The 27,789-nt window shown below is 45.5% G+C and overlaps 12 protein-coding genes across 12 annotated transcripts; 7 read left to right on the top strand and 5 right to left on the bottom strand.

The window, feature by feature from the left end:
- Positions 1 to 363: 363 nt before the first annotated feature.
- On the top strand, positions 364 to 1,172 carry T069G_10252 (methyltransferase domain-containing protein; the record flags this gene model as incomplete). The annotated part of the gene is made up of 3 exons (XM_056177462.1): positions 364 to 525; positions 598 to 1,078; positions 1,147 to 1,172. 3 exons carry the CDS (start codon positions 364 to 366, stop codon positions 1,170 to 1,172), a joined length of 669 nt encoding a protein of 222 aa, XP_056023752.1.
- A 1,046-nt stretch (positions 1,173 to 2,218) lies between these two features.
- On the top strand, positions 2,219 to 2,791 carry T069G_10251 (asp/Glu/Hydantoin racemase domain-containing protein; the record flags this gene model as incomplete). The annotated part of the gene is made up of 1 exon (XM_056177461.1): positions 2,219 to 2,791. The coding sequence occupies one exon, from the start codon at positions 2,219 to 2,221 to the stop codon at positions 2,789 to 2,791; it is 573 nt and encodes a 190-aa protein (XP_056023751.1).
- A 771-nt stretch (positions 2,792 to 3,562) lies between these two features.
- T069G_10250 (peptidase family m20/M25/M40 domain-containing protein) lies at positions 3,563 to 4,747 on the top strand (the record flags this gene model as incomplete). Its single annotated transcript, XM_056177460.1, has 1 exon — positions 3,563 to 4,747. One exon carries the CDS (start codon positions 3,563 to 3,565, stop codon positions 4,745 to 4,747), a length of 1,185 nt encoding a protein of 394 aa, XP_056023750.1.
- Positions 4,748 to 4,833: 86 nt separating this feature from the next.
- T069G_10249 (fungal specific transcription factor domain-containing protein) lies at positions 4,834 to 6,754 on the bottom strand (the record flags this gene model as incomplete). The annotated part of the gene is made up of 3 exons (XM_056177459.1): positions 4,834 to 5,446; positions 5,505 to 6,141; positions 6,349 to 6,754. 3 exons carry the CDS (start codon positions 6,752 to 6,754, stop codon positions 4,834 to 4,836), a joined length of 1,656 nt encoding a protein of 551 aa, XP_056023749.1.
- Positions 6,755 to 7,248: 494 nt separating this feature from the next.
- Positions 7,249 to 8,223, top strand: T069G_10248 (alpha/beta hydrolase family domain-containing protein; the record flags this gene model as incomplete). Its single annotated transcript, XM_056177458.1, has 1 exon — positions 7,249 to 8,223. One exon carries the CDS (start codon positions 7,249 to 7,251, stop codon positions 8,221 to 8,223), a length of 975 nt encoding a protein of 324 aa, XP_056023748.1.
- Positions 8,224 to 8,345: 122 nt separating this feature from the next.
- On the bottom strand, positions 8,346 to 10,338 carry T069G_10247 (sugar transporter domain-containing protein; the record flags this gene model as incomplete). The annotated part of the gene is made up of 7 exons (XM_056177457.1): positions 8,346 to 8,643; positions 8,717 to 8,816; positions 8,938 to 9,018; positions 9,080 to 9,275; positions 9,332 to 9,756; positions 9,815 to 10,231; positions 10,314 to 10,338. The coding sequence occupies 7 exons, from the start codon at positions 10,336 to 10,338 to the stop codon at positions 8,346 to 8,348; spliced, it is 1,542 nt and encodes a 513-aa protein (XP_056023747.1).
- Positions 10,339 to 11,510: 1,172 nt separating this feature from the next.
- Positions 11,511 to 13,670, bottom strand: T069G_10246 (fungal specific transcription factor domain-containing protein; the record flags this gene model as incomplete). Its single annotated transcript, XM_056177456.1, has 10 exons — positions 11,511 to 11,650; positions 11,702 to 11,804; positions 11,870 to 11,973; positions 12,024 to 12,714; positions 12,769 to 13,037; positions 13,091 to 13,216; positions 13,274 to 13,423; positions 13,478 to 13,506; positions 13,572 to 13,575; positions 13,631 to 13,670. The coding sequence occupies 10 exons, from the start codon at positions 13,668 to 13,670 to the stop codon at positions 11,511 to 11,513; spliced, it is 1,656 nt and encodes a 551-aa protein (XP_056023746.1).
- Positions 13,671 to 14,113: 443 nt separating this feature from the next.
- On the bottom strand, positions 14,114 to 15,977 carry T069G_10245 (sugar transporter domain-containing protein; the record flags this gene model as incomplete). The annotated part of the gene is made up of 6 exons (XM_056177455.1): positions 14,114 to 14,467; positions 14,527 to 14,792; positions 14,860 to 15,125; positions 15,185 to 15,347; positions 15,408 to 15,686; positions 15,743 to 15,977. 6 exons carry the CDS (start codon positions 15,975 to 15,977, stop codon positions 14,114 to 14,116), a joined length of 1,563 nt encoding a protein of 520 aa, XP_056023745.1.
- Positions 15,978 to 16,957: 980 nt separating this feature from the next.
- T069G_10244 (oxidoreductase family, NAD-binding rossmann fold domain-containing protein) lies at positions 16,958 to 18,054 on the bottom strand (the record flags this gene model as incomplete). Its single annotated transcript, XM_056177454.1, has 3 exons — positions 16,958 to 17,364; positions 17,419 to 17,943; positions 18,009 to 18,054. The coding sequence occupies 3 exons, from the start codon at positions 18,052 to 18,054 to the stop codon at positions 16,958 to 16,960; spliced, it is 978 nt and encodes a 325-aa protein (XP_056023744.1).
- Positions 18,055 to 19,935: 1,881 nt separating this feature from the next.
- On the top strand, positions 19,936 to 20,733 carry T069G_10243 (pyridoxal-phosphate dependent enzyme domain-containing protein; the record flags this gene model as incomplete). Its single annotated transcript, XM_056177453.1, has 1 exon — positions 19,936 to 20,733. The coding sequence occupies one exon, from the start codon at positions 19,936 to 19,938 to the stop codon at positions 20,731 to 20,733; it is 798 nt and encodes a 265-aa protein (XP_056023743.1).
- Positions 20,734 to 22,289: 1,556 nt separating this feature from the next.
- Positions 22,290 to 23,758, top strand: T069G_10242 (NADH:flavin oxidoreductase / NADH oxidase family domain-containing protein; the record flags this gene model as incomplete). The annotated part of the gene is made up of 3 exons (XM_056177452.1): positions 22,290 to 22,486; positions 22,549 to 22,802; positions 22,857 to 23,758. 3 exons carry the CDS (start codon positions 22,290 to 22,292, stop codon positions 23,756 to 23,758), a joined length of 1,353 nt encoding a protein of 450 aa, XP_056023742.1.
- A 347-nt stretch (positions 23,759 to 24,105) lies between these two features.
- Positions 24,106 to 27,023, top strand: T069G_10241 (fibronectin type III-like domain-containing protein; the record flags this gene model as incomplete). The annotated part of the gene is made up of 5 exons (XM_056177451.1): positions 24,106 to 24,268; positions 24,721 to 25,112; positions 25,152 to 25,590; positions 25,645 to 26,726; positions 26,781 to 27,023. The coding sequence occupies 5 exons, from the start codon at positions 24,106 to 24,108 to the stop codon at positions 27,021 to 27,023; spliced, it is 2,319 nt and encodes a 772-aa protein (XP_056023741.1).
- Between the last annotated feature and the right edge of the window lie 766 nt (positions 27,024 to 27,789).

Genomic DNA, 27,789 nt, shown 5'->3' with positions numbered 1-27,789 from the left:
TTCCGTTATGATGTTGAACTTTTTTGGGGGCGGGATTCAGAGTGCTTTCTATACTTGTATTCCGTACTTGAAACTGTTAGAACATTGAACTAGTAGTTGGCGCGAATACAGTAGGCGGATCTAAAAAGCGCCGAAGTCCGGCTGCCTGGCTGGAATCCCGTGAATGAGGAGGCGGAGAGACAAGTGTTCTCAATCTACTCGTTTCTCCAAGTCAAATTTCTTCTCGTTTCTTTAACATCATAATCTTTAAGAGATATAGCACCTGTGCGGTGCCGCTCTGATATCCGTCACTGTCATCACTCGGGCTGCAACTCAACCCTGAAGTTATCAGAACAATTCGGGAATACGAAGAAGCGGGATACAATGTCCCATGTTGATCAAATGCACCACGAAACAGCTTTAGATCGTTGGAAAAGATTCACTTATGTCGAAGATCTTCCAGACGAACTCGGCCCCTTCCGCGAGCTGCTGGAGGAATACAGCAAAGTGCCCCCCAACGAAACCGATGAAGTCCTTGTCAGCACGGTCAGTAATATTTCCATTTTCGTTTCTAGTCTACGGCCTTCTTGTCATTCATATCTGATACCCTCTTGGCAGCGTAAAAAACTCTGGGAGGTAGCCATGTATCCATGTATTGGTCGATGGAGCTTTCTCAATTTGCGCAGCATGCAAGACTCTCATTTCAAGATCGCATTTGAACGGCTAAAGCAGCCGAATGATCTTGATACTGGGTCAAACTCCATAGATACACTCCTTGATATTGGATGTTGTATTGGCCAAGTACTTCGAAAGATGGTTCACGATGGAATCGAGCCGAACCGGTTGTTCGGTACGGATCTGCACCCCGAGTTTATTTCTATTGGCACGGAGTTATTCAATGATGAAGGGTGCGGCTTGACTTTCGTAGCTGGCGACTTGTTAAATCTCGAGGACAAGGCTTTGGATAAGTTGGATGGCAAGATCACACTCATACATGCGGCAAATTTCTTCCATTTATTTACATGGGAGCAGCAGGTGAAGATTGGAGTGCGAATAGCACGATTTTTAAAACCGGGAACGACCGATGCTCTGATCTTCGGTAGACAAATAGGTACTCATAGACCAAGAGAAAGAGACGGAAGAATGAAATCTTTCTTACACAACCAGGAAAGCTTTCAGAAGTTGTGGGATGAGATTGGGATGAAAACAGACACTCGATGGCGGGTGCAGGTGAGTATCAGTGAAGAGAGGAGGGTAGATATTCCCGGATTTGGGGAGGAAGACAGATATACTCGGTTTGGTATATATCAATCTAGAGTATAGAGAGAAGAGATTAGCTCATGAAGAAGCATAAAGATAAGAGTCCTGCTGCATTTTGCGCTACTTAAGAAATAGATGAGCCAGTATCATTTGAGCCGCTTATTGTGACCTACGAAGGTTGTACCGAGGAAGTTTCCATTGAGTTCGCTAGATAAATCTGAACGACATCATAGCAATAAATGGAGTATTCAATGGATATGACGTACTCAACTAAAGCCTACCGCGAGTCAGCATTGACGCATCATCACTTTGCTTCTATCACAAGTTAATTGTTGAGACGGACGTATATTTGGTATTAACTAAATTATAGATACTAGCTACTACATTTGTAAACGACTGACTGTCAGCCGTCGATGTAATTCTAAATTAAATATGCTATAGACGTCTTATTCTCTCTGTAATTCCTTATTTGGAAGAGTGTAATGCCATTCGCGGATAGTTGCCTTGTCGCTAGTCACCTAGTGGAACCTATGGCAATTCTTCAGCGGCTTGTTTAGTGTCGGGTGTAATATTCCATAGTTACTTGGAGTAGATTGCTGTTGGTGTACGCCCTTCGTTCTGGGTGGCTCCGTTCAGGGCGCTTCATGACATGAATTTGGAGACAGTTGATCCACTTCAGTTGCTCTCATAGTCGCCATATTGTCCGATTTTAGCCGCTCTGGAAAGACCTTTTAAATCGCCTGAGAGATCAACTGAGTTGTTATACTCCCCTAGATGTTCGACCGAAGATATCAACTTCAACTTCATTGAAGACTAGCACCAAGCGGAAAATTTGGAATACTATTGAGCAGCCATGAAGACAGTCGGCATCATCGGCGGCAGCACCGACTTAGCGACGGTTGAATACTACAAGCTGATCAATGCGCACATCCGCGCAAAGCTTGGAGGCTTTTATACCGGCGAAATTATTATCAATTCCATGAACTTTGAGCGCAGCGCTCATTTCGTGAACAACAATCTGTGGGAAGAAGGAGGAGAGTACTTGCATGGAAAGGCTCTGAGCTTGGAGAGAGCTGGAGCCGATTTCATCATCTGCGTCTCGAACACTTGGCACCGGGTTTCTGAGGCGTTCATGAAGGATGTGAAGATTCCTCTTTATCACATCGCTGATCCAACAGCCCAAGCGATACTGGATCTAAAGCTGCACACCGTTGCCTTGCTGGGAACCAAGGCCACCATGTCCTCGGACTATCTGCCGAATGAGTTCTCAAGCCGTTTCGGAATAAACATTATTGTACCAACAGACGAAGAACAAATTTACATTGACGACGTAATCTTCAACGAACTTGCCAAATCCCAATTCACAGAGGAGTCAAGACAAGGCTACCTGAAGATTGTTGACGAGTTGGTCTCTCGAGGAGCACAGGGTGTGATCCTGGGGTGCACGGAGATCCCGCTACTTATTGAACAAAAGGATCGACCCGATATTCCGATGTTCAACACTTTGGAGCTACATGCGCGGGGTGCTGCGGAGAGGGCGCTGTTGGACTAGTATGAGAAATCGTGGCCGGGATCTTGGAGAAAATAACTCACTTTTAACGGCGATGCACGTCTTGAATCTTCGATATAATAAGAGATTTCGGGTTGAGAAAGGGCGTGCGAATTGGTCGGATACCAAAGAGATGGATAATGAAGGGTCGCTAGAATTGAGGTTTCATAGAACCATCTTTCAATGCAGGGATGAAAATTCGTATATCATAATAGGAACTTCACAAAATACACCTCTTAAAGCCCATGGCCCATGTATGACTCTAATATTGAGTGATATGATGAACGGCGAAAGACTTCGTGTAAATTCTGTATTCGTTGACTCAATGAAGCTGTAGAGAGACTGTAGTACATTTTCGGCGTCCATCGCAGCTAGCTGCATTCACTCGCCAATGATAGCGGCGTTTCATTTTATTGGACGCTGTCTACCTGGGATCTGCAAATGGAGATATGGATTCAATTCTAATCATGCATTGAACCGCTGCGGGGGTTTAATCGCCCGGGCCGGTTATATAAGGGAGCAATACCTAGAGAAATGACTCGAATTGATCATCGATTGTCTGATACACCGACAAAGAATACGATATATATGTTGCTATCGCGAACATGACTTGTACGTGCGATATCCCAAATTGGGGGTTAATTGGACTAATAAGAAACAGATAAGAAGACAACTGACGCTGACGATGGGACGTCCCAACGTGCGGCGTCTCTCATAAAAAAATACCGCCCTGATATGACATTTTACCGTGATACATATCGCCAATTACATAGCATGCCTGAACTGTCAGGACAAGAAGAGGGAACATCCCGTATTGTTGCCGATTACCTCACTTCTCTGGGCAGTTTCGAAGTTTTTACAAAGATCGGCGGTCATGGCCTTGCTGGGGTGCTCACCAACGGAGAGGGTCCTACAATCCTTTTGCGCGCCGATATGGATGCATTGCCCTTGTTAGAGAAGACGGGCCTCCCTTATGCAAGCGTGAGAACCCAGGTCGACAAGAGTGGTGTCGAGAAACCAGTTATGCACGCCTGCGGCCATGATACTCATGTTTCGTCTATGATGGCCGTAGCTAAGCTACTGCTGAGCGCTCGTTCTCATTGGCAAGGAACTCTCATTTGCCTATTTCAGCCTGCAGAAGAACACCTGAATGGTGCCAAGGCAATGGTGGATGATGGGCTCTATGACAAAATTCCCCACCCTGATATTGTCCTGACACAGCATGTCGACAACAGACGATGCGGGACGATCCATCTGAGGAGTGGTCCAACCATGACGGCAAGTGTGTCTTTACAGATTCGCATCTTCGGTCGCGGTGGGCATGGTTCGGCTCCTCAGGATTGTGTTGATCCCATCATCATTGGGTCTTCGATTGTGGTTCAGCTACAAACAATTGTCAGCCGCCAAATTGACCCTGGGCAACTAGCGGTTGTTACGTGTGGAAGCATACACGCCGGAGATGCTCCAAATATTATACCCGATTCCTTGGATCTGAAGATTAATATTCGGGCACTTACAAATGACATTATTGACCGAATACTTGCATCCGTGAGGAGAATTGTCGAGGCTGCATGCAAAGCAGGCGGATGCGATCGTGAGCCACTGATCGAGACCATTTCGTCTACTCCTGCGACTATAAACGACGATGCTACCGCCCAAACGCTTGAGAAGAGTTTCGCATCTTATTTTGGATCGCAACTTGAGCATATGGACGTGGTAACTGCAAGTGAAGACGTATCGATCTTGGCAACTGCGGTTGGAGCTCCTATGGTCATATGGTTCTTCGGTTCAACAGATCCAATCCAATGGGATGCCGCTAAAAAGAATGGGAAATTGAATGAGATTCCTTATAATCACTCGCCACTCTTTGCTCCCACCATTCAGAGCCTGGATGCTGCTGTAGATGCAATGTCATTAGCGGCTCTCACACTTTTTAAGCCTGCTTTGGAGGTTGTATAAGAGCTGGATCTTTGCGGTGTTCGAGACATATGGTTTTTAGTGGCTTTGATATCTAACTAGATGTATTTTATCGTCTAAAAAATGCCCTACACAGTGTTTCGCAAACCCATAAACTCAGGGCTGAGAGCTTCGTATATATGCGGCTGCAAGACGAAGATTTGGTCTAGACCTTTCCAGAATACAGAATCAATCCTCAAGAGTCCCAGTCGGAGAATAGGTAATTGTTTTGACCGTATTCTGAGTGAGTCGCGGGTATCCAGAACGGTCTGCATTCTCTGCTTGGCTTCCTCTGATGAGCTTGACATTACGAGCAAATGCAGCATGAGATTGACGATCGAAGAAAAGGCCAATGGCGCCCAAGCTGGCCAAAACTGAGAAGATGCATCGAGTTTCAGCTTATTGACAAAAAGTAATGCATTTGACAGGCACCTTCCAGCTTCATGGCGCGCACGCTGCATGTCAGCATCAGTTGAAGACGGATTCGATTGCCCATCCGTGGCATGACACCTTAAGAGAGCACGGCAGATGTTGATATGTGTGTAGTGGTAAGCTAATAAGTTGATTACAGATGCTGGTGCGTCATCCGAGGATGATATAATAGTAGTATTATGCCAGATGGAGAGCTCCTCTAGGATTTTCATGGAAATACCCAATGTCTGCTGAATATTAGATGATAATTGAGATAAAGCTCTCAAAGAACTATAGAATAGCAAACCGTTAGTATTAAAGAGTGATTTTGGACACAATAAAGACATACTGGAGTTCAGAGAGTACCCTGCGCAGAGTAGACACGAGCTGGGCATGCTGGATGAAGTCTCTCCAATCCGCCTCGTCTATGCAAGCTCCGTATCCATCCTCTGCAGACATAGAGGTGATGAGCCAGTTTTCTTCATTCAAAAGAGGAGGCCTTCCTAAGCTGGAAGCCATCCACGTATCAATCTTGAAGATTATGAAAGATAACCTTCGCCGCTGGGTCGCCTGCCAGCGAGGAATAGACCACTCAACAGGGTCCATGTGCAACCCAAGCGTATGAGCCGCTGAGATAAGGGTGCCTAGTAATTTGCACCTGAAGGATGAATCGGAGATGAGATGATGAGGAGTGGGCCGCGCAAGGAGCAATATGAAAGCTTGAACAACAGGAAGAGTTGGGCCATGTATCTCAAACTCTAAAGCCTTGAGCGAGATCTGTAATAAGGCCGAAGTTGGCAATGGATCATAAGCCAGGTCTAGTGTTAATACATCATCAAATTGCATAAACGGTTGTGCAATAGCGTAAATGGCTGCTAATAGATATGTGGGTGATGATTTGGGTGAAGGACGCGATTGAGTTGAGAAGATGGGATATTGCGGAGCTATGAAGCGTTCGTAGAGACGAATCAACCGCTCCCCAATATCTATAGGAACAAGTAAGTCTAATTGTTCTCTGGATTTCTTTGCTTCAATGTTTGTTGCTAAACCAGCTTCCTCACGGCTCTGTGAATACAGAGACTGCGAGGTAAGCATAAAATGAGCAGGTAGGCAACCGAGGTGAACAGATTGCAAGGTGAGCTTTTTGAAAGGCAAGCGACCAGATGTATCTCTGAGATAGTGCCCAAACAAACATGGCTCAAATTCTCCCGTAGTGCCAACAAACTGAGGGGTGCTGTCAGTATCGTCGTTGTCGAGTAAGACCTCGGGGGGCACGCCTTCATGTAGCCGAGTTTCGTCCTGTGGCCCCAAGTCACCCAGAAAATCATGTGCGAGACTTGGTTGAAAGTTGACAAAATTGGCATCAATTTGCTCCCAAGATAAAAGACCAATTTCGGAAGGAATGTCATACGACAACTGGCCAGAAGATGAGTTCAATGCTGAATCAATTGATGGACTTCCTGACGAAGTATTGTCAAGTAAGAGCTGTTCAGGCAGCGAAATAGGTGAAACGGCTTGATCTCTCGAAGGTGATCTGAGAGATTCTGATATTGTAACATTTTGAGGAAGAGATTTTGCATTGGTAGAGAGTCTGTGCATTGAGGTGGTCTCAACAAATGTACACAGGCGAGAGTGTAAGAGGCACATGCGGCATGGAGGGCCACCCTCTATACGACATGCAGATTTTCGAGCACGGCAAAAATCACAGGGACGTTGCCGTTTGCTCATGTACCGTCGGCTGCCAGTCGACATGTGGGAATTGATCTCCGGCATCTTGAAGATAGCCAACTTCGTGGTTTGAAGATGAAGCAAATCGGTTTACGACAGTTGCCTGGCTGAAGGAAACAATAACGAGATATGATTAATAATCACGCTTAATAGTTACCGAAGTGGGTAGAGAAATTGGTAATCTTGCCTGGTCCGCTGCAATGCCGCCAATCAGGATCGACGCCGTTTGTTCTGAGTGTTGTCAAGCCTTATTAGGTAGATGCTTACGAGCACTACTTTGTACGCGTGGACTCATATATAATTGCAATGGCGGGGTAAAATGAAAATTTGAGAAAATCAGCAACAGATCAGAGTCGAGCCGGAAGATGTCTGACAATCCGTGGGAAATAGACGAGACCAAGAGCGGTCTTGTCTCTATTGGCAGCCACCGCTTACAGTTGAGCGTTACTGGGCCGCCTAGAAAGCCAAATGAACCGGCGGTTGTCATCATGGCTGGCCTGACAAGCAGTGTGCTTGAATGGTCAGCTACCATAGGTCTTCTGGGCAAATTTGTGCGGACGTTCTCTTATGAGCGATCGGGATTTGGTGCTAGCGACAACGCTCCGGCAGAAGTACAGCCCACATCTACTAGAATGGCACTTGAGTTGGATCTTCTTCTCAAAGCCGCCGACATCAAGCCGCCATACATCATAATCGCACATTCGTATGCAGGAATTACGTCGCGCGAGTTCATTCACCTGCACAAAGACAGCTTGGATGACATCGCTGGCGTTGTCTTTGTTGATGCCAATACCGAGGCGACACCGCCAACCCGCCCTGATGAAACCATCGATGCGGTGCTCGGTGAGCTGGAGGGGCCGGAGGGGCTGCGAATCCGATCTGAGAGTTGCCACAAGTTGACCAATGCTGAGTGGCAGGCTTTATTGGAGGAAGAGGCTAGTGCAAGACACGAGCAAACTGCAAAGGCTGAAATAAGCTTCTACCTGGCCAGCGCGCCAGTTTTGAAAGAGAAGGGACATCTTGAAATAGGAAAGGCGCCGTTGTTGGGAGATCGCCCTGTGAGCGTTCTGCAAGCCAATTACGCTCAGGACTTACAAAAGATGTATGACGCTGGTGTGTCCGCTGGGAATGGCACGGAAACGCAAAGAGCTTACATGCGTAAAGTTATTTCGGAGACTAATGAAGCCGAGGCAAGAATGCAAAAGGAAATGCTGAGATTGTCTACACGGTCTGTTTTCACTTTCGTTCCAGACAGCGGTCACAGCATCCACCTTGAGAGACCAGATGCTATTGCAGACCAAGTTCGATGGGTGTTGGATCAGCTGAATATTAAGAATTAAATCACGATCAATAAATTAAGAGTTCCCAGCCCATCTTTTTTTGGCATCTTTTATTTGCGCCAGTTTCTATGGCTTAGTATTCGCTTCTAAATAGCGCTGAATATGCTATGGATGTAGGCCTATCATACATTCTCTTTGTGATTCACTTTGGCTTGTTTCTTGAGGTCGTCCAAACCTCCCACTTCCTTTGCTCGTGCTACTTTCTCTTCAAACGTGCCCACTGCTTTCGCACTGCGCCATGCCGGAATGTCGCTTTCAAACAGTGTATCAATCTCTTCGAGAGACTTCTTCACCGTTTCCGGGTACATAAAGTAGATATGGAAGACCATAGCAATGCAAAAGGTTCCAAAGATCATGTAGGCCTTCCACTGAATATTTGTAAAGGCTGGGGGAACAAAGAAGGCCAAAGCAAGGTTAAAACTACTTGAAGCGTTAGTATATGGCGATTGAAGACATTCTGGCGTTATCCATGGCATTAGCCTTGTTTACTTACGCCCAATTTCCTGCAGCTGCGAGACCAACGCCCTTGGCGCGATATTTCAAGGGAAAGACTTCACCGCAGTAAATCCACGCCCCAGGGGCCCACGTAACGCCTAAATTAAGTATCAGTATAGATAGAGAACGTTGGGTTAATGATCAACAACAGATCGGCTCACCATCTAATGCAATATTAGCAACAGTTTAGTCAAGGGATAGATGAGAATTGAAACTTACAAACTCCGACAAAAATGTAACATAGAGCAATAACTGCCTTGGCGGGCGGGCCGCTAATCTGCCATTTCAGGATATCGTTACCTATAGTATGGCTCAGCAGGCGATCCAACGAAGAGAAAACGGCCCACAGCTTGATGCTTACCATCAACACTGTCCACATGATGCCCGTAAACAGCCATCATGGCACCCACAACAAAGTGGATGACACCGCAAATTAGGGCGCCAACAATGAGTAGCCACCGGCGGCCCATGCGATCGATTACAAAAAGGACTCCTCCAGTAGTGACAAGAAAAATAACATATTGGATAATAGAAGATGTCAGAGCAGCATTCCCCGACTGGCTTTCTTGTTAATAATGGTGTCGTGAAATGCAATGATATGGGGTACTCTCACCATGCCGGCCATGTTAAAGATATAGACAAGGTAATACAGCATAACATTACCACCAAGAAGCTGTTGCCAGACTTGGGCACTGACACCGATAACTGTTCGCTTCCACATTTTCGGAGTGAACAAACCTAGGTAGCCAATTTCCTTTGACTCTGCTGCGATTCTTGCTGCTTCTCTAACCTCCTCTAGCTCAGCTAGCACCTCGAGGTTATCTCGATCTCCTTTGGCGTGCAGATTGGCGAGGACATCGTGACATTCCTCCCAGCGATCTTTGGAGGCAAGCCAGCGTGGAGATTCTGGGAAAAAGAAAAGAGAAACGAACAAGACAGCTCCAGGAACAGCCTGGAGGCCCCAGGCAATTCGGAAAGCTGCCGGTCGGTGGATAGAAACAGAACAGCCATACGAAATAAGGTACATAATCAAAATCCCTGATCGCTTTCATTAATTCTTCTGTATATAGGCAGCCATTTGGAAGACCATTCTTACCCCAATCAATGGACCATTGTTGAATACCAACAATTCGTCCACGAGAACGAGAGGGCGCCAGTTCCGCGAGATAGACGATACACTGAGAGCTTGTTATACCAATGGCAAGCCCACTAACAATGCGGCCCACGACAAGATGAGCGACATTTTGAGCAGAGCATTGTAGAACAGCGCCAATAATCCAATCCACAGAAGCAATTTGGATAGCCAACCGGCGGCCAATACGGTCAGCGAGCCACCCAGATAGAAGAGAGCCAATAAAGGAGCCAGCGGACATGGAAGCTGTGATACCACCTTGCTCAGATGAGTTTGGGTGGTTAAAATATTCGAGATATTGTTCTGAACCGATCCACGCACTCATGGAGCTGATCTCGAAGCCGAAGATCATGCCGCCGATGGTGCCAAACGCGGCAAGAACTGCAACACATTATATCAGTGCTTGCTCTATTTTTCAGAACTCCCATTCAAGTTCGGGAGTGCTGTGATGTATAAAGCTTACCATATATATTCCAAATGCGGTACATCTTGGAAAGTTTTCCACGCAACCCTAGATTTTCCTCATTTAGAGTCTTCGAAACTATTCTCCCAACAGCAATACTCTAGGCGGAAGACTGAGATATCTGTGGCCTTATAATAGTCTTTATACACTCAATGGCTTTCATTGGATCAGGGATTGAAGAGGGTATTGGTGGAGATAGTCTGAGTGGCGCTGACATAGAAGCGCACGTATTGGCATCGAGAATCAGTTCCTGGGTACATGTACAAAGTTGTGTCTAGAATCACACCTAAGAGAATTGAATTCTGTGTAACAATGGCAGATCTGGAAGTTCCATGACTTTCTAGTCCCCACATCCGGCGGGAAGAAGGACGGTGAAGGCTAAAAGATCGGCATGCAATGCAGCTAGGCTAGGGATTGCGAAGCGATTTCCAGCACGGTATGTCATTATTATGGACTGTTTTCTGTCTCAAAGTAAAAAAGCAAAGGGGAGAGCCCCCCATTCAATACTGTAAATCTCTCAGCCCGGTTGAAAGGGGAGAATAGGTATACGTTCTCAATATTTCTTGATGCAACTCACTGATGAATTGCTATCCTCATATCAGTGTAAGGTGTGTATTCATTTAATAATTAGCATTGAATTGTAAGATACCTGTTTTCGCAATACGGATGTGCTCGGCAGATGTGGTCTTCCAGTGGGAGGGCATACACATATATATCGCTGAGCTACATATAGGCTGTGTCTCTCTCCGGCGTTAAAATACGTCATCGGAGCACAAGCCTACTTGTTTTTACCGGCTTTCGGCACCAATTGGTATCCTATAATGTGATTGGCACGAGCTATTTTATTTGTGAAGAACACGTCCCGGGCTTTCGCTTGCAAATATAGCGAGCCCCGAGCGGGACTCTCCGCAAAACCCCCCGCATTAGCGTAAAGCAACAAGCAAACATGTAAAGTAGTAAAGTGGGTATGGTAATAATAATCTAGAGATTTGGCATAGATGCTATGCACCTTCCATGCTTATTTCGACTCCTAGAGCGTTTATAGAGTATTTAGATTTGGGACATTAGCAGATGAAGCAACATAAAACTCAAACGAGAGACAATATCAACGCGTAATCAGCTAGCAACGCACCTACTACCCATGGTGCGAAGTGATACCATTTGATTCACTAAGACAATTAGTATTGAAGACTATAATTACAAATCGCCATGAGAACTCCAAGCTTCCTGCAATGATTGTATTCCTTCAGCAGTCGCCAACGTCGTAACTCGTTCAATTCTCTGTAGCATACGGACCAATTCAGCTTGCTGCTCCGGCTTCTTTAAACTCTGGCCACCTGATTATCTGGTATCAGTAACAAATCTTGTACTTGAGACACAGAACTCACAAACAACCAGAGGCTGCACGGCGTTAACCAAAGCACCGGGATATTTATCGCCAAGGGCTTTCGTCATGCCGCATAATTGGATTGTATGCTTTAGTATTTCACCCTTGTTCGTGTTAGAAAACCGTTTAAACCAACATTTTAAGGGACCTGAATCAAACTTTAACTTACTTCGACGGCTCTTGCAAACTGTAGAAACCCAATGCCGCTTGGGCGGTGTGGATTATGTAGGGCAAGAAGCACCTTTACCAGGTGATAGAACTGCATCGCCGCAACTGGAAGATATCAGCCAAAAGAAGTAAATATCGGCGAACGTACGGCTCACTATGCCAAGTGCAAAGGTACAATATTTCCGGAAATCCTTCGCCATCTTCTATAACATATACAGGATCAAATGACTCCGGCAGCGAGTCTTTCCAAGCGTTTGCTTCATTCTGCAGCTCGTCCCAGCTGCTTTCATCACCATCATGACTTCCAGGGTATCGAGAAAAGCAGTAATCTATTACTTCAGCCGTCAACATGGTCATTTTCTCCGTTTTTACGTGATCCGTATCACCGCCCCACGTAATGTCAACTTTCCAATTGCGGGGACCGATGGTGGTTGGCTTTCCTGTTGCAAGGGCGACCATAATCTCTTCACGGAAATAGGTCCAGAATGCTGTCCTTTTGAGTGCCCGATAGCCAATGTTCTTTCGATTATGCGTAAATAAAGACGAGCACCCCCGAAGATGTCTCTGATGATCTGTTTCATAGCTCATCATCTCATACATCCTAAGAATAACGGTGGATATTGGCAGTACGTTATCGAGAGTCGTAGATGGGTCGGCTAACGCTGGTATAAGGCCTTGGACACACAAGTCATGGTAATGAGCAGCATAAAACTCATCACAAGATCCATCTAGTCGATTGAGATGGCATGCTGAAAATGCAAGGACAGCGTGGAGTAAGATAGGACAACTCATCGCAAGGTAAGGCACAAAAGTCTCGAATTGGCGTTGCGGATCATTTACATCAAGCTGCATAAGATCAGCACAAACATAATGATGATGATGAAGAAGATGGGCACATACCCAACAAGCCAAGTTATTGATGTAGTGATGGAGGAGGCGGGCTATCAGTGGATCTCCAAGCGGCTCAGCTGGACCTTGTGTATATATAGCAGATCCAGAGGTCCGTCTAAGGATGAGCGATTTCACTGGATCAATGGTTTCCATGCTAGTGCCGCTCGTAAATGAATGAGGCGACGCAAAATTAGCAGCCTCGCGAGACGGCCCAGGGGTTAAGATCGGAACCATATCGTCCCTTCCCGAATCCGGTACAGAAATATTGGGCGATAGTTCTGCAATGTTATTTAGCATGCAATAGTGTATGGTATGAGATAATCTTCATTACCATTTGCTGGTTGATCGAGGATTTTGTTGATTGACGATTGGTTGGTCGCGTGTTCCCGCGTCGGTGCGTTCAATGGCTGTTCTTCATTATCGTCATCGGCGACATCAACAGAATGAATAAATGTGACTGTCTTCGATCAATACAAGCAGCTCTTTGAGATAGATGTAGAAAACAAGTGCTCACTCTCTGACGGTGTCTCTAGCCAGACGTGATCTGCTGAGAACTGGAATAGCCCATTGCCGTCCTCGCGCAGGGCGGAATTGTCGAGAGCCTCATATTCGCAATCACGGCGACTGATTTCGCAGTGCCGACATTGAGGTTTCCGTTCGTCACCTTCATCGCGTTAGTGATTACAAGAAGCCCAATTGTAATCCAGTATAAACCAACACTTCATATGTCGCTTCCGACATGTAATACTTGTCATTGCAAGCTGTGATTAGCATCGTCGAAGATTCGTTTCTCGAATTGTCATTTAACTCACCAGCCTGGAGGGGGAATTAGCAGCCTTATATATATCGAAGTAGGTGGCGGGATTCTTACCAGTCCTGACCCGCCTATGAACCTCTTGCGCTGGCGCCATGATTGCAACACCCCGGCGACGGTCAACATCGAGGATGCTGTATCATGGTCGTAGGAATTACAACCAATCATGGGCTGCTGTACATTTGAATAAGACGTATGACCAAGAAATGGCATGTAACATGGAGAGACAGCTGAGAAATTGCGGGGGAAGCTGGTGATGGAAACTAAGATTAGTACTGGCCCACGTGATCCAATAGTCGGACAGTGAAATGAGATTCTAACCAAAGAAGACGATCTTCAATTTTGTGCATTTTTACAGTTTGTATCTGAGATTGTATTCTCGTACGCGATGGGTCATGTGAAGTGCTCGCCCGACTAGCAAATTGCGAGGCAATTGATGAATCAGAATTAGCATTAGAAACTAATTGGGAGACACTGTTATGAACTCATTATTTGTAAAAACACTCGTATAATCATTAAAACATCCTTCGATTGCCTTTCTCAAGCATCGCTTCCATCATCTTGAACATGTGTGATGGTTCCATCATGTGCGACGCTGATGTTCTTCTTCTCAAGACTTGCTTTAACAGGATTCTTCGCTTGGAACAGGTCTTCAATTTCTTCCAAGCTCCAGCCCCTCGTTTCAACGAAAAATAAATAAATGACGACGACACCAAACGCGTCCCAAAAGACATAAAGGAGGTAATATTTCCAGCCGGCATTGGCGATGGCGATTGGTGGAACGTACGTATTCATGACCTTGACAGCATTGTTCATAAATGCCAAATAAGCCATGCCCTTTGCTCTCGAATTGAATGAGAGAACTTCGACCGGGTAGAGTGATTGCATTGGAGTCTATCGTAAAGCAGAAATAGTTAGCGACATCCCTGGGAACTAGTAGAGCGGAGACATACCCAGGCGAAAGCGAAAACGATGAGAAAAATGTAAAGAAAAGCGATACCAGTGCCGCCGACGGCAGGTCTTCCCGCCTGTAGAGCAGTGCATGCTGTTATAATGGCAATGGACACGGACATTCCAGCACTGGAAAACATGAGAAGTTTGCGGCGACCAAATTTATGCACAACACTAAGCCCACAGAGTGCGGCAGCAGCCATGACTGGAGTTTGAATCGCGTTTAAGAGTAGTTGGGTATTGACATTGGTGATGCCCACCGTCTTGACTATACCATTGGTGTTAGAGCAAAGAATGATCCCGCTGGTCAATGTATCATATCAGGGAAGACATACCCATGAGCGGGAAGTAATAACTTGTTGGTGGCAAGTCGAGCTCTCCGAACCAGGCGATGCAAGTAACGAGAAAGGTTCGATACCGCGCTGCCCTGGTGTTAAATAGCGACCTAAAATCCCACCACCTTTTATCGGAACCATCAAGTTCAATGACTTCGATCATCTCTTGTAGTTCGAGATTCGCGACAAGAGCATCTGGGTCTCCATCACCATGATACTTGATGAGTATGTTTTTAGCTTCAGCTACTCGTCCTTGGCCCACATACCTATCATCTTTGTTAGCATTATTCCATGAAGACGTGAATTCAAATGCTGCTGTGCATACCAACGAGGGCTTTCAGGGATAAACCAAATGGCACAAAGGATAATGACGGATGGAAGACCCTGAATCGCAAGAGGAAGTCTCCAAGGATACGAAAGTGTAGTTTTGGCATGATTCAGTCCAAATTCCAGCCAAGTTGACACTATGGTACCAAGGAAAAAGCAAGCTTGATAACCACCAGTAAGTTGGGCACGATATTTGGGATACGACATTTCCACGACATAACTGGGACCGGCTGTTTGAACAAGCACCGCACCCATGCCTAGAATAAATCGTCCTCCCATGAGCATGGACAAATTTGTACCAGCAGTCTGGAGAATGGCACCGACCACGCAGATGGCCGATCCGATAGCCATGCCTACGCGGCGGCCATATGTATCGGAGCATGGCCCAGCGAAGAAAGAGCCTGCTATGTTGCCTATGACATAGAGAGCTGCAACAAGGCCTTGATTATGGGTGTCGATGCCAAAGTATTTAGTAAACTGAGGGATGGCCGATAAGCCTCCTAAAGCGGTATTAGCAGAGGAATGCAACGATGTTGCCATCACATTGTAAACTCACCAAAAGTGTTAGAGTCGAATCCATTTGTCGCCGAACACAAGTATCCAACAAAAATACATCCGTACAGCTTCAAAAAGCTCTTTCGAAATACACGAGGGTTCTCCCTTAGCAAGGCAGCTTGCATGCGTGACTCCGTCATGCAACTCTGCGTTGTGACTTTGATAGGGTCTGGGTCCTCATCATGAATAACATCATGAACAATGTCATGTTGGTTCATTGCCTTTGGGCTATCCATGATGAAGGAAGTAAGCCTGATCAAGGCCTCCTATGACATTAAATTAAGCTGAAATTTGGCATTGATCTGCCCGTCTCGGTGAAGAGGGGCCATGCAGTTATATGCAAGTTCCACCTGCTACTACTAGCCCCCGAAATGTACGGCTCCCCCACAGCTTAGCATGGCTTCCCCAGGAACTGCTACCGGGAAATCCAGATCATTTCCCCAGAAACAATATTTTAGATCTCCTTCTCCGCACTTTCATAGTGGTATTTTCTCCACTCACGAGGACATGCGATCAGACGTTATTTATGAGAGATTGGGAAAGAAGCTTCGGCAATATCCAAGTTTTGAAGTTAAGCGATGAGGCTACGAGCATCATTGCTGTTTTGGTTGCTGAATATTGAACCCCTCTTGCTAAACCTTCCATTCAGCCGCGTTGTTTGCCGATCACCTGATCGGCTAAGCCATCATTTTGGGCGGACCGAGGACGCAAACCGCATATGTTACCTACATATACAAGCAGTACGTCGGTTTACAATTTATTAAACATTTATTAGCCATTCACCATCGTCAACTTAAATTGTAGCTTGCATGTGCAGAAACATGTAAATTGTCTAAATAATTTGTCAACTACACAAGGGCGGTGCTCTCTTCGAGAAACATCGCTCTATTACCCCTCCAAGAGGATTGACTGGAACCTCAAAGTAGTGTGTTGACGAGCGGGGACACTCTCACCCTCTTCAAAGTATATATCTCTACGTGTGTGTATAGGTAAATCGTCATATCAGTTGTTTCGCTTATATATTGAGTATTGAGGTAGAGTTGTACCCACTACTATCTCTCTATTTGTTGTTTCAGTGGATATTCCTCGGATTCGTTGTCAACAGTTCACCCATTTCGAACAAATGCATGTATATTACATCTTCGCTCTATTGTATTACACAACAGTCCATGATTTAGCTGTTGATTCCCACCAAACGAAGAAGACAGAGTTCGTTCTAGTATAATTCTACTTTGCCCCCACCATTGCACATGCTCTCTATAATTGCCAGGTCGTTCAGTGCTTCTTCTGGGCCCGCCTTCTTTTCCGATTTCCCGGCTTTAACAGCCTCCAGGAATGCTTTAATTTCCAGTTCTACCCCTTTGCTTCTTATTGTCTCTGATCTACTCTCTCCTGTAGCAAGATCCAGAGACAATATGAAACCATCGGGGCCATCGGTCAGGAAGAAGCTGCCCTTTGATCCGATAATAGTAAGCTCCGAAGCTCGTCGCGTTGATGCAAATGACATTGAGATGGTCCCAGTTCCCCCACCACTCAGGAGGATGCCGGCATTGAGAGTATCGAGAGGCGGCAAATGGGGCAAAACCTGACGGGCAAACCCCGCTGTCTCAACAACCTCTTGGCCTGAAATGTAGCGAAGCATAGCAGTTTGATGGACTCCACCGTCAAGTAAGAAACCGCCCTGATATTCCGGCACTTTTCGCCATGGTGTTTCGTACCATTTCCCCTCCGGAGGTTGATTGCGCCATATTTTGAGGTGCGCCTGGGTAATATCACCGACTGCTTTTTCTTCCACGATCCATTTTCGACCAAGTTCAAACTCGTGCATAAATCTGAATTGCTCAGCAATGTTGAAAATGAGTCCTTTGCTTGAGTACAGCTTTTTGTAGTCGTCGATCAATTCGCGAGCGGTTGCGACATCTTTGGCGATTGGCTTTTCGCAAAGTACATGCTTGCCGGCAGCTAAGCAGCGCCTGACAATTGACGGTTGCACCAGAATTGGCAAAACGATGACTACTGCTTCAATATCGCTGCGCTTAAGAAGATCATCGAGCGTATGCCCAGAAGTATCTTCTGAGTAAAGCTCAAGATTGGCAACACCGAGTTTGCTTGCTTCTGCTACAAGTGTAGATGCAGTAGATTTAGAACGAGAATAGACTGCCTTGATGTTCGCTTTGTTTAGCACAAGCGCGGGCAGGTGTTCTGGTGAGCGAGTTAGTGTCATGTACGCTTATTACCCTTGCCAACAGCTACAGGTAGTTTATTACCTTCAGTGGCAAAAATGCCAGCTCCTAAAATTGCAATGCCCGCCATTACACAAACTTCAATGAGCCTTTATCCGGATTCCGCAGAGAGTGTGTGAGCTTCTTCAGGGCCGTGAAGGGAAAAATATAGAACACCAAGAGAGAAAGATGGCAGTATAGATATCGGCGGGGGAGGCATATATATTGCGCGCTAGGCTTGGCAAAATATTAAGAAATTATACATCATCTGTGCCATGTTCCTCGTACTCTGTACTTGTTTGCTTATAGGATGAGGATGAGGTGCCTCCGGCTATTGTCAAATTCGGATTACCCGAGACTCATTAGCACAGATTCCACGTTATCAGGCGATCTTAGCCGGCCGGCGGGTGAACCAACCAATGCGAACTACGGAGTATTTGCGGATTGGTTGTCACCAAGAGTAGAAAAGCAAGACGCCAGAATTAACCCGAAAGACGAGTAGGAGGGTAGAAAGACCATTAGTTCAGCAGTCAACAGGCGTTTAGACGAGAATAGAAGGAATCGAACCGAAGTCTGGCCACACCAGACGCCACTTCTGCCACCTGGTGTCATATCCAAACATTTCCACGTGTTCTAGTGACCCAAGTTTGCTCAATAGTCCAATATTTTTGCATGAGGCTTGAAAAGTGACGAACCGTTATTCTACGCTATTCAGTTCCGGGACATTGTCCTCCATACTTCGTTGCTTGTCATCCAATCTCAAGATTGTAGCCAGCTGTAGACGGCCACTACCCCGCATTCCGCAATGGTTAAATGCAACAGACAGCCAAACACATGAGATAAGCGACATTGGGGGTCAGAGAGCCATCATTCACGTGAGACAATATCCAAACTGAAGAGGATGAGTAAGTATTCTTAACGACTTGAGCTACTGTTCACAAAGATATGTTGGTTGAAAGGCTGGTAAGTATATCTGCTGGAACAATGGTGATTTTAGTAGGTTTGTGTGGGATGTATCCATCGTAGAACCGCTAGCTAAACTCGTTGGGAGATCATGATGGCGCAGCATTTGATGCATAAGTCTAACACCAATATACTATGTTGATATCATGACGTACCGACATTTTTTTCTATCATAAAGGAAGTTAAATATGTACAATTGAATGAGACAGCCTGGTGAAGTCGAACGCCACTTAGAAGACCTGATTATTAAACGTGTGTGTTTTCGAGTTGTCGTACAACATGAGGGATAAATGAGAGTGCATCGTTAACATGACCAACGGTTCGAGTTGTCATAGTTTATAGAAGCAATCGAGGCATTTGTCAGAATATAACGGGTTTTTATCTAAAACTTTGTTAACTGAATCAACTTCTTTCCTCCATTTGGAAACCAGTAGCCTCGCAGATTGCCTACATATTGGCGCTATACTCATTACGGACAGCAGTACCCTTGTAAAGTCGTCCCTGAGTGGTAGAGAAAACTAATCAATATTTTGAACAAAAGATAACTACTGGCAACGACACAACTAACATGGAGAGAAACAGAGGTATATATAATCGAACCACCGGTGTTATGATGGTAAAAGAGTCAACAATTTATCTCGCCGTTTATTTCCCCGGAATTCTTCATTTCATGCTTCCATTGTGCTCTTGTACCACCTTATAAGTCCTAGATCTATCATTCCCCCATCGACAACTTCAAGCTTGACAGTTGTGCTCCTCCCTACCACAATAAGGCTGTTGACTGATACTTGTTTCAAAACGACATAATCGAACAGAAAGAGAATTGAAGTCCGAATTTATTGGCAAGAGTAAAAACATGGCTTCAGTGCAATCTAATATACTTGATACGATTGGAAATACTTCCATGATACAGCTTCAGAATGTTGTCCCGTCAAACGGAGTTCGCATTCTTCTGAAAATCGAAAGCAGCAATCCAACTGGCAGTATGAAAGACCGTATGGCTCTTGCAATGATTACTGCTGCCGAAAAGGATGGCCGTCTTAAACCAGGCGGTGCTGTTGTTGAATACACTGGTGGCAGCACAGGAGTTTCGCTGGCATTGGTGTGCTCCGTCAAGAAATACCCGCTTCATCTGGTAACATCGGATGCCTTTGCGAAGGAGAAGCTTGATCACATGAGACTCCTCGGCGCCAACTTGACTATTATACCAAGTGATAATGGCAAGCAAACTGAGAAGCTGACCAAGGACATGATTCGGGAGGCAAAATCTATAGCCGCCAAAACGGGAGCCTTTATCACTGCTCAGATGGACAACACCGATCAGCTATCTGCGTATACGAAACTCGCAGATGAGATTTATGAACAAGCCGAGGGCCGCATCGACGCCTTTGTGCAGAGCGTCGGATCAGGAGCTGCTCTTCGAGGTACATCAGAACGCCTCCGTCAGCTTGACAATAACATTCGCTTCGTCGCCGTTGAGCCAGCGGAATCTGCTGTGCTATCGGGCGGTCCGTCAGGATCTCACAACATTGATGGTATAGGAGCTGGATATGTTGTACCATTATGGTATGAAGGTATCGCAGATGGATTCCAGGGTGTATCGACGGCAGATGCAAGGGCCATGGCATTTAGGTTATCTCGTGAAGAAGGGTTATTCTGCGGGCTTTCAACGGGGGCTAACGTGACGGCCGCATTGCGCGTAGCAGAAGGTCTCAAGCCTGGATCTACTGTTGTGGCCATTATGTGCGATTCAGGCATGAAGTATATGTCGGGATTCTCTCAGCATCTGGAGCCTCTTCAGAAATGATGTACTTAGAATACTACTCTGATAGAAGTTGCAAATACGAGGTGTATCTTTAAATTTCTGCAGCAAGTAAAAGAGCATACTTGTGATCAAGCTCCCAGCTTTTTAAGAACGTGGTTCAGATGGTGCCTCATGCATATCTATAACAGGTTCCCACGAATTCGTTACATACAGGAACTTGAATACTACCCAATCAAATGGTGCGAATTCATTGAACTAAAATTCACAGCCTGTTCCCAGCCCCTCAAGCGTTCACAGATCATTCTCTAATCTCCACGTCCGCATCTACCAAAGATGCCCTTAGAAAGTAGTATGGACCTAAGATTCTTGGAAATGAAAATTGATTCAAACAGGTACGTCATTATTATATTTACCCTAGGCATGATGCTGCCGGTAATGGGGAAAGTACAATGGTCGGCGGGTAAAGAAAATGAAACATGTGCGGCATGGATCAAGAATTTAAAGAGGCACCCTGCCTTCTAGTAGTAGCGAATGGCCGATAAAAATTGCTACTTATATTGCCTAAAATGGTAAATGCCTTTTGTGGGTAAGGGAATCTGGATCAGGCACACAGCATACGCGTAGGCTTCAACACGAGATAAGCGCGTATAGTATTCCTCAGGGTTGCAATGTAAAAAGTACAGTCTTCACTGCTCATAGATATACAAAGCGTATTCCTGTCTCCATACATTTATACAATGTAATTCAAAATACTGATGTATGAAAGTTTCTTTACCACTCTACAAAACCCGCCAATTGAGATGAGGCTTTCTAGCGAGACCAGAAAGTTCGTGAATCTATTGATAGGCAATGAAGGTTAGAAGTTCCTAATTAGATGGCTGTCAGTTGGAGATCTCTTTCATTTATTTATAAATAATGACCTCCTCGTGGCCATTTGATCCTTGAGCCGACATAAAATTGGGAATGACAGACACAGAAGAGGAAGGCCAGCAAGTACTAACAACGAATAATTGTACTGATGTAGATTGACGGAAGATTGGCTGTCCAATAGTCAGCATTTGATGAAAAAAAATTAAATATTAATGGTGAATTCCTTCTTGGTATTTAGACAGAGAGCATCTGAAACTTCTAGAAAGAGATTTTTCCAGGGATTGGTAATGTGGGCTTGTTATACAATATGTGGATTCACTGAGTGTGGATTAATGAGACCTCACGCGGAAAGAAAGGTGTCATTTTGTAAGCGGACACGTGTTTGCGCATAATGCCTGTAACATGTGGGAATTTGATGGCCACGATGCATACCCTTTTGAGTATAAGACTCAAAGGTGTTTCATACTTCGGTAACAATCGTGCACATATTACCAATTCCACGATCGTAGTCTCCGATTGAGTAATCAATTCATACTATCGAATTCGAAAGTTGACTTTCTATCCCTGATTCATAGGGGTTTATCTCAGCTCTATAAAAGCTTTAAACATGACGGTTGTCACTTAGGAAGGACAAGAGCAGCAACCCGTTGTTTTTTCTTTAAAAAAAGATTGCAGCAAAGTATCAGCCACAATACGGAAATTTGATAGCCGAGCATAATCGATTCATCATGCCTTATGAGCGCTATGGAACGAAGGGGGCCGATCCATCACCATTGGGTCAGCCCATTACCTTCTCTCCTTCTGGACGCACAGCCCTCAATCGATTCATGAAAAGTCCTATGGCTGAAGGACTAGCTACATGGGATCCCAAAGTACCCCATTTACGAGGCGAGCCAACTAAGGATTTGATTGAGTTATATCGCCGGTATGAACATACTTGTTAAGTAGACTAGGTTGCCAAGACTGCTAATATGAGATCGAATCTAGATGGGGAGAAGGTGGATGGGGCATGATTGTAACCGGCAACATCGATACTTCTTTTGATGCTTTAGATGACATTGGCGACATGATCATCACTCCCCAATGCGAATTTCGTGGGCCTCGTTTTGAGAAATTTCAAGAACTAGCCAAAGGAGCCAAGGCCCATGGGAGCTTCATTCTTGGCCAGATTAGTCACCCAGGAAGACAGGTTCAATATCGTTTGAGCAAAGAAGCCATATCCGCGTCAGATGTGCAACTTGGTAAGAATAAACGCCCTGGACTTTATTGGGTATCTGATAATTGACCAAAAATAGAGCCAAAGATGGACATGATGTTTGGAAAACCTCACGCTGCTAGTAAGGCAGAGATAGATGAAATAGTTGAGGGTTTCGCATATGCTGCTGAGTACCTGGAGAAGGCTGGCTTCGATGGAGTTGAACTTCACGGAGCACACGGTTACCTCATCGCACAGTTCTTATCTAGACGAACAAACAAGCGAACGGACGAATATGGAACTCAGACAGTCGAGAACCGCCTGCGCTTTATCACTGAGATTGCTAGAGCTATCCGGAAACGTGTTTCTCCTCATTTCATCGTCGCATCTAAACTCAACAGTGTGGAATTCCAAGACGCAGGAGTAACGGCGGAAGAAGCTCAAGAAGTTTGCGTATGCCTTGAGCGAGAGGGATTTGACTTTGTCGAGTTGAGCGGAGGTAACTACGAGAGTTTCGGTCTAAAATGGAAAAAAGAATCGACACAAAAGCGAGAAGGGTTCTTTCTAAAGTTTGCCAAGATCATCAGTGAGGGTCTAAGCGAAGACAGCAAACTCAAGCTATATTTGGTTGGCGGTCTTCGGACAACTGCTGCGATGCTTGAAGTGTTAAACATCGTTGACGGGGTTTCATTTGCAAGACCAGCTGCTGCAGAACCCGATTTTCCGCTCAAGGTATTGAAAGAGGGCGTTACAGGGTCTATTAAGCCAGTGGATGGCTACGATAGCATTGGTGGCAACTTTGCTGTTGATCTCGGCATATCAAAGGCGCAACTTACCCAAACTGCTCGGGGTTATGAGCCAATTGACTTGAGTGATGGAGAGGTTGTGAAACGTTTCCAGCAAGATATTGACGACTGGTGGAAGAATGTGGTGGCTGATGGTGATAAGCTTGAGTATATACGTGCGCCTGAATACTCGGGCCCACTGAAGCTACACGAGTAGGCAACTCTAAGTACATACTTTGTAAACACAATATGGTAGAACAAATACAGTCTGGTTTCATTAACGTCGTTGTCTATTGAGTAATTACTTTTTTTAAAAATAAAAGAAAATAGTTGCGCCAAACCAATGAATACACTTTTTCTTGTCTTTTCTTCTTTCACTTCTGCCTTCTCTTAACCTTAGAGGCAACTAGATCTCTGATGCTCCTCGGATGTTACATCTGTCATTCCGACGGCACTAATAGCTGGGTGACACCATTGCCGATCTTCATTCTTCATATGTCACTCAACGGAAATTAAACTAATGCGAGCCCCAATGTTTACTCTAATACTTAATTCTAATCAACCATGTTCATGTTTCTCCAAATCTGCAGTCATGTTGCTCTCAAAGAGGATTGGTTTGCCGTTCCGTCGGATGATACCAGACCCACACCACCAGTCCAGTCTCCCCTCACGATCACATCAAAGTCAAAGGAGGAAGTCCCTAAGCATCAACGCTGCGAGCCAGAAGGTAAATACGAGTGTAGAGTGCGAGTTCCGACATTCAGGCAGAATAAACTTGTATGATTTTCGTCACCTTGCCTTTTTGATACCTGAAAGAGGGAATCCCCCGCAAAGACTTGATCAACGAAAACCTGTTTTTACCTAATATGAGAGAGATCAGCAGTGATATTTCCCCCTAGAACATTGCACCAAACTCTGTTGTTCAATTTATTAGAAGAGATTTAATATCCGTGAAATGGCAGTACTTCAAATAGGCTAAATCGAAACATTCCGTTCTGGTGAATCAGTAAATCATCATGTGTCTAAGTGGTTGACAACTCGAGAGAGCCAATGTTATATAAAGTTGAGACTACAGCTAAACAAAGACAACTAAATGAACAGAAAACCTCAATCAATCTGCTTTGTTTATTTATCCCTCTATTCTCGACATGAGGATACTCTTATTGACAAGTTTTGTAGAGTTATCTCTATTTCCAACGGTTTACTCTTTGTTTCCCAACAATGAGATTCCGTTTCCAGATTGTACTCAACCTCCTTTGAGTCAAAATGGCATCTGTGATACAAGTCTCAGCACAGAAGCCAGAGCAGCAGCCCTAGTTGCTGAACTCACATTGGATGAGAAGGCCGCCAATTTGGTCAACAATGCACCCGGCGTTGAACGTCTTGGCCTTCCTCCTTATGAATGGTGGAATGAAGCCCTCCATGGACTTGCTGGAGTTTCTCCAGGTCAGGGAATCAACAGTACCTTCACTCAGGGAAACGTTGCATTCAATTCGTCCACTCAGTTTCCATCTCCCATTGTTCTTGGAGCGGCATTCGATGACCAACTCGTCCATGATATTGGAACAGCGGTCAGTACAGAGGCGCGAGCTTTCAGCAATCATTTGAAGGCCGGTCTGGACTATTGGGCTCCCAACATTAATCCCTATCGTGATCCCCGATGGGGTCGTGGTCAAGAAACACCCGGAGAAGACCCTTTTCATGTTGCACAGTATGCTTATAATTATGTCGTCGGATTGCAAGGCGGCGTCGGCCCAGCCAAACCCAAGATCGTCTCGACGTGCAAGCATTTTGCTGGCTACGACATTGAAGATTCCGATGGAGTGGTTCGCGGTTCATACAACGCCATCATAAGCACTCAAGATTTAGCCGAATACTACCTCCCCAGTTTTCGGTCTTGCTTCCGCGATGCTAAGGCTGGAGCCGTCATGTGCAGCTACAATGCTGTCAATGGGCATCCTTCGTGCGCCAATTCTTATATGTTGGAAACTGTACTACGCGATCATTGGGGCTGGAATAGCTCCGCTCATTGGGTAACCGGAGACTGTGGTGCGGTAGATGGGGTCTTCAACCAGCACCACGTCGGTCAATCTAACGCCCAAGGAGTCGCCCTTGCGCTCAACAATGGCACAGACTTGGACTGTGGAACAGCGTATTCTTCATATATCGCATCGGCCGTTCAGAGCAACTATACTACAGAAGCTCAGCTTGACCAAGCTCTGGGTCGCCTTTACGGCTCCCTTATTGTCCTGGGGTACTTTGATCCACCTGAAGGTCAAGACTATCGAACTCTAGGAGCTTCCGACGTGAATACGCCAGCTACGCAGAAGCTTGCTTACACTGCACTTGTCGAAGGCATTACTCTTTTAAAGAATGATGACAATATCCTACCTATCCGCCCAACAGGTCAGACGGTCTTATTTGTCGGACCTTGGGCTAACAATGCTTCTGTGTCAATGTTCGGCAATTATAATGGGGTTGCTCCTTATAAGACTATTCCCGTTCCGACCGCAAATAGCTCTTCATACAACTGGAAAGTAACATATTCGCAAGGATTGCAGTATGTTCTGTCAAACGATACGTCACAGTTTGCCGCTGCAGTTAGTGCTGCCCAGGAAGCCGATGTAGTGGTATACATTGGTGGAATTGACGAGCAGGTTGAAGCCGAGGCTCATGATCGAACCTCCATCGACTGGCCCGGAGCGCAGTTGGATCTTATTCAACAGCTAGCAGCAGTGAAGCCTGTTGTCGTCGTCCAAGTGGGCGGTGGCCAAATCGATGATTCCTCTCTTTTACAGAATAGCAACGTAAAGGGTCTGCTCTGGATGGGTTATCCCGGCCAAGAATTTGGACCGGGGTTGATTGACATACTCAGCGGCGTTGCTGCGCCCGCTGGAAGACTACCTGTTACACAATATCCTGCAGACTATATCAACCAGGTCCCAATGACAGATCAGTCTTTGCGGCCAAGCTCATCCAACCCTGGGAGAACATATCGATGGTATAACGGCTCAGTGATACCTTTTGGCACGGGCTTGCATTATACAGAGTTCAATGTCACATGGGCGACAGGAGGCAGCGGCAAAGGAACATACGATACAGCTAGTTTCAACGATGTGGAAGATCCAAAGGACTTGGCTGAATTTGACACCTTTCAAGTTAACGTGGAGAACATTGGTTCCACGGTATCGGACTACGTCGCGCTCCTCTTTTTGAAGAGTACAGATTCCGGACCTCAGCCATATCCCCTGAAGACTCTGGTAGCTTATGCTCGCGCTCATAACGTTCAGCCTGGAGCGACGACAACGCTCGATCTAAAAGTCAGCGTCGGACAAGTTGCACGCAATGATGCCAACGGAAATCTTGTTCTATACCCCGGTACATATACGCTACAAGTTGATTTGGAGAATCTCAGTGGGCCAACAGCAGAATTCCAAGTTCAAGGAACAGAAGCTGTGCTGGACCAATTCCCTCAGCCATAGAACATTGAGCTTGAACAGTTATTAGCTCGACGTTCCAATACACAGATCTTGGCAGACTGCAGCGATTCATAGTCATTGTAGAGGATATTGAATAATTCTAGCAAGCTTCTCCTTTCCAATAATTTTTTCCATCTCACCCCTGAGTACTCTGTAGGGTTTGCTTATGATAAATCAGGGAGGAGGATTTAGTTGAGACGTGTCACGCCAATCGGGCTAAACCAGACAATGCTGCGGGCATGTACGAAAGCGGAGGCAGATAGGGATTTTATTCATTCATTGTCGTGATTTTATATTAGGGTATACGAGTTGCCCCAATGAAATACTCCATTTGGCGGGTTTTCTCCCTTGAGTCGTGTTTTGATACCCCTAACGCGGTACTGATACGAAGTGGTCGATGTCCGCTTTAATACGAGCTGAGACAACAGCTGCGCTCCCAACTGGGCTAACTGGGCTAACTAACGGCTTCACCGTAACTCAACTCGCGACATCGTGTCGACCATAAGGCATCAACTCTAGCGGTGCCATAAAGGAGAAGTCAACTGGATCTCGTATACTACTATTCTGGCTATACGAGACCTTTTTTGCTATCATGTTACATCCCGAATATTCGGCATATTCCATGACACGTAGTTCCATGTGCCTAGTCCAGATTGCATTCTATCGTAACGGTTAGCCAATGTTTCAATAGTTACACCTCCATATACTTAGTACGCATCCTCACTCGTCTATTCCTTGCAAGAGGTACTATGCAGGTGAGTTGCAGAAA

This window comes from Trichoderma breve (assembly GCF_028502605.1).
Source record: "Trichoderma breve strain T069 chromosome 7 map unlocalized scaffold00007, whole genome shotgun sequence".
NCBI classification, from domain to species: domain Eukaryota; kingdom Fungi; phylum Ascomycota; class Sordariomycetes; order Hypocreales; family Hypocreaceae; genus Trichoderma; species Trichoderma breve.
Note: the sequence above shows the minus strand (reverse complement) of the source record. Positions and strands in the feature narration are given on the sequence as shown.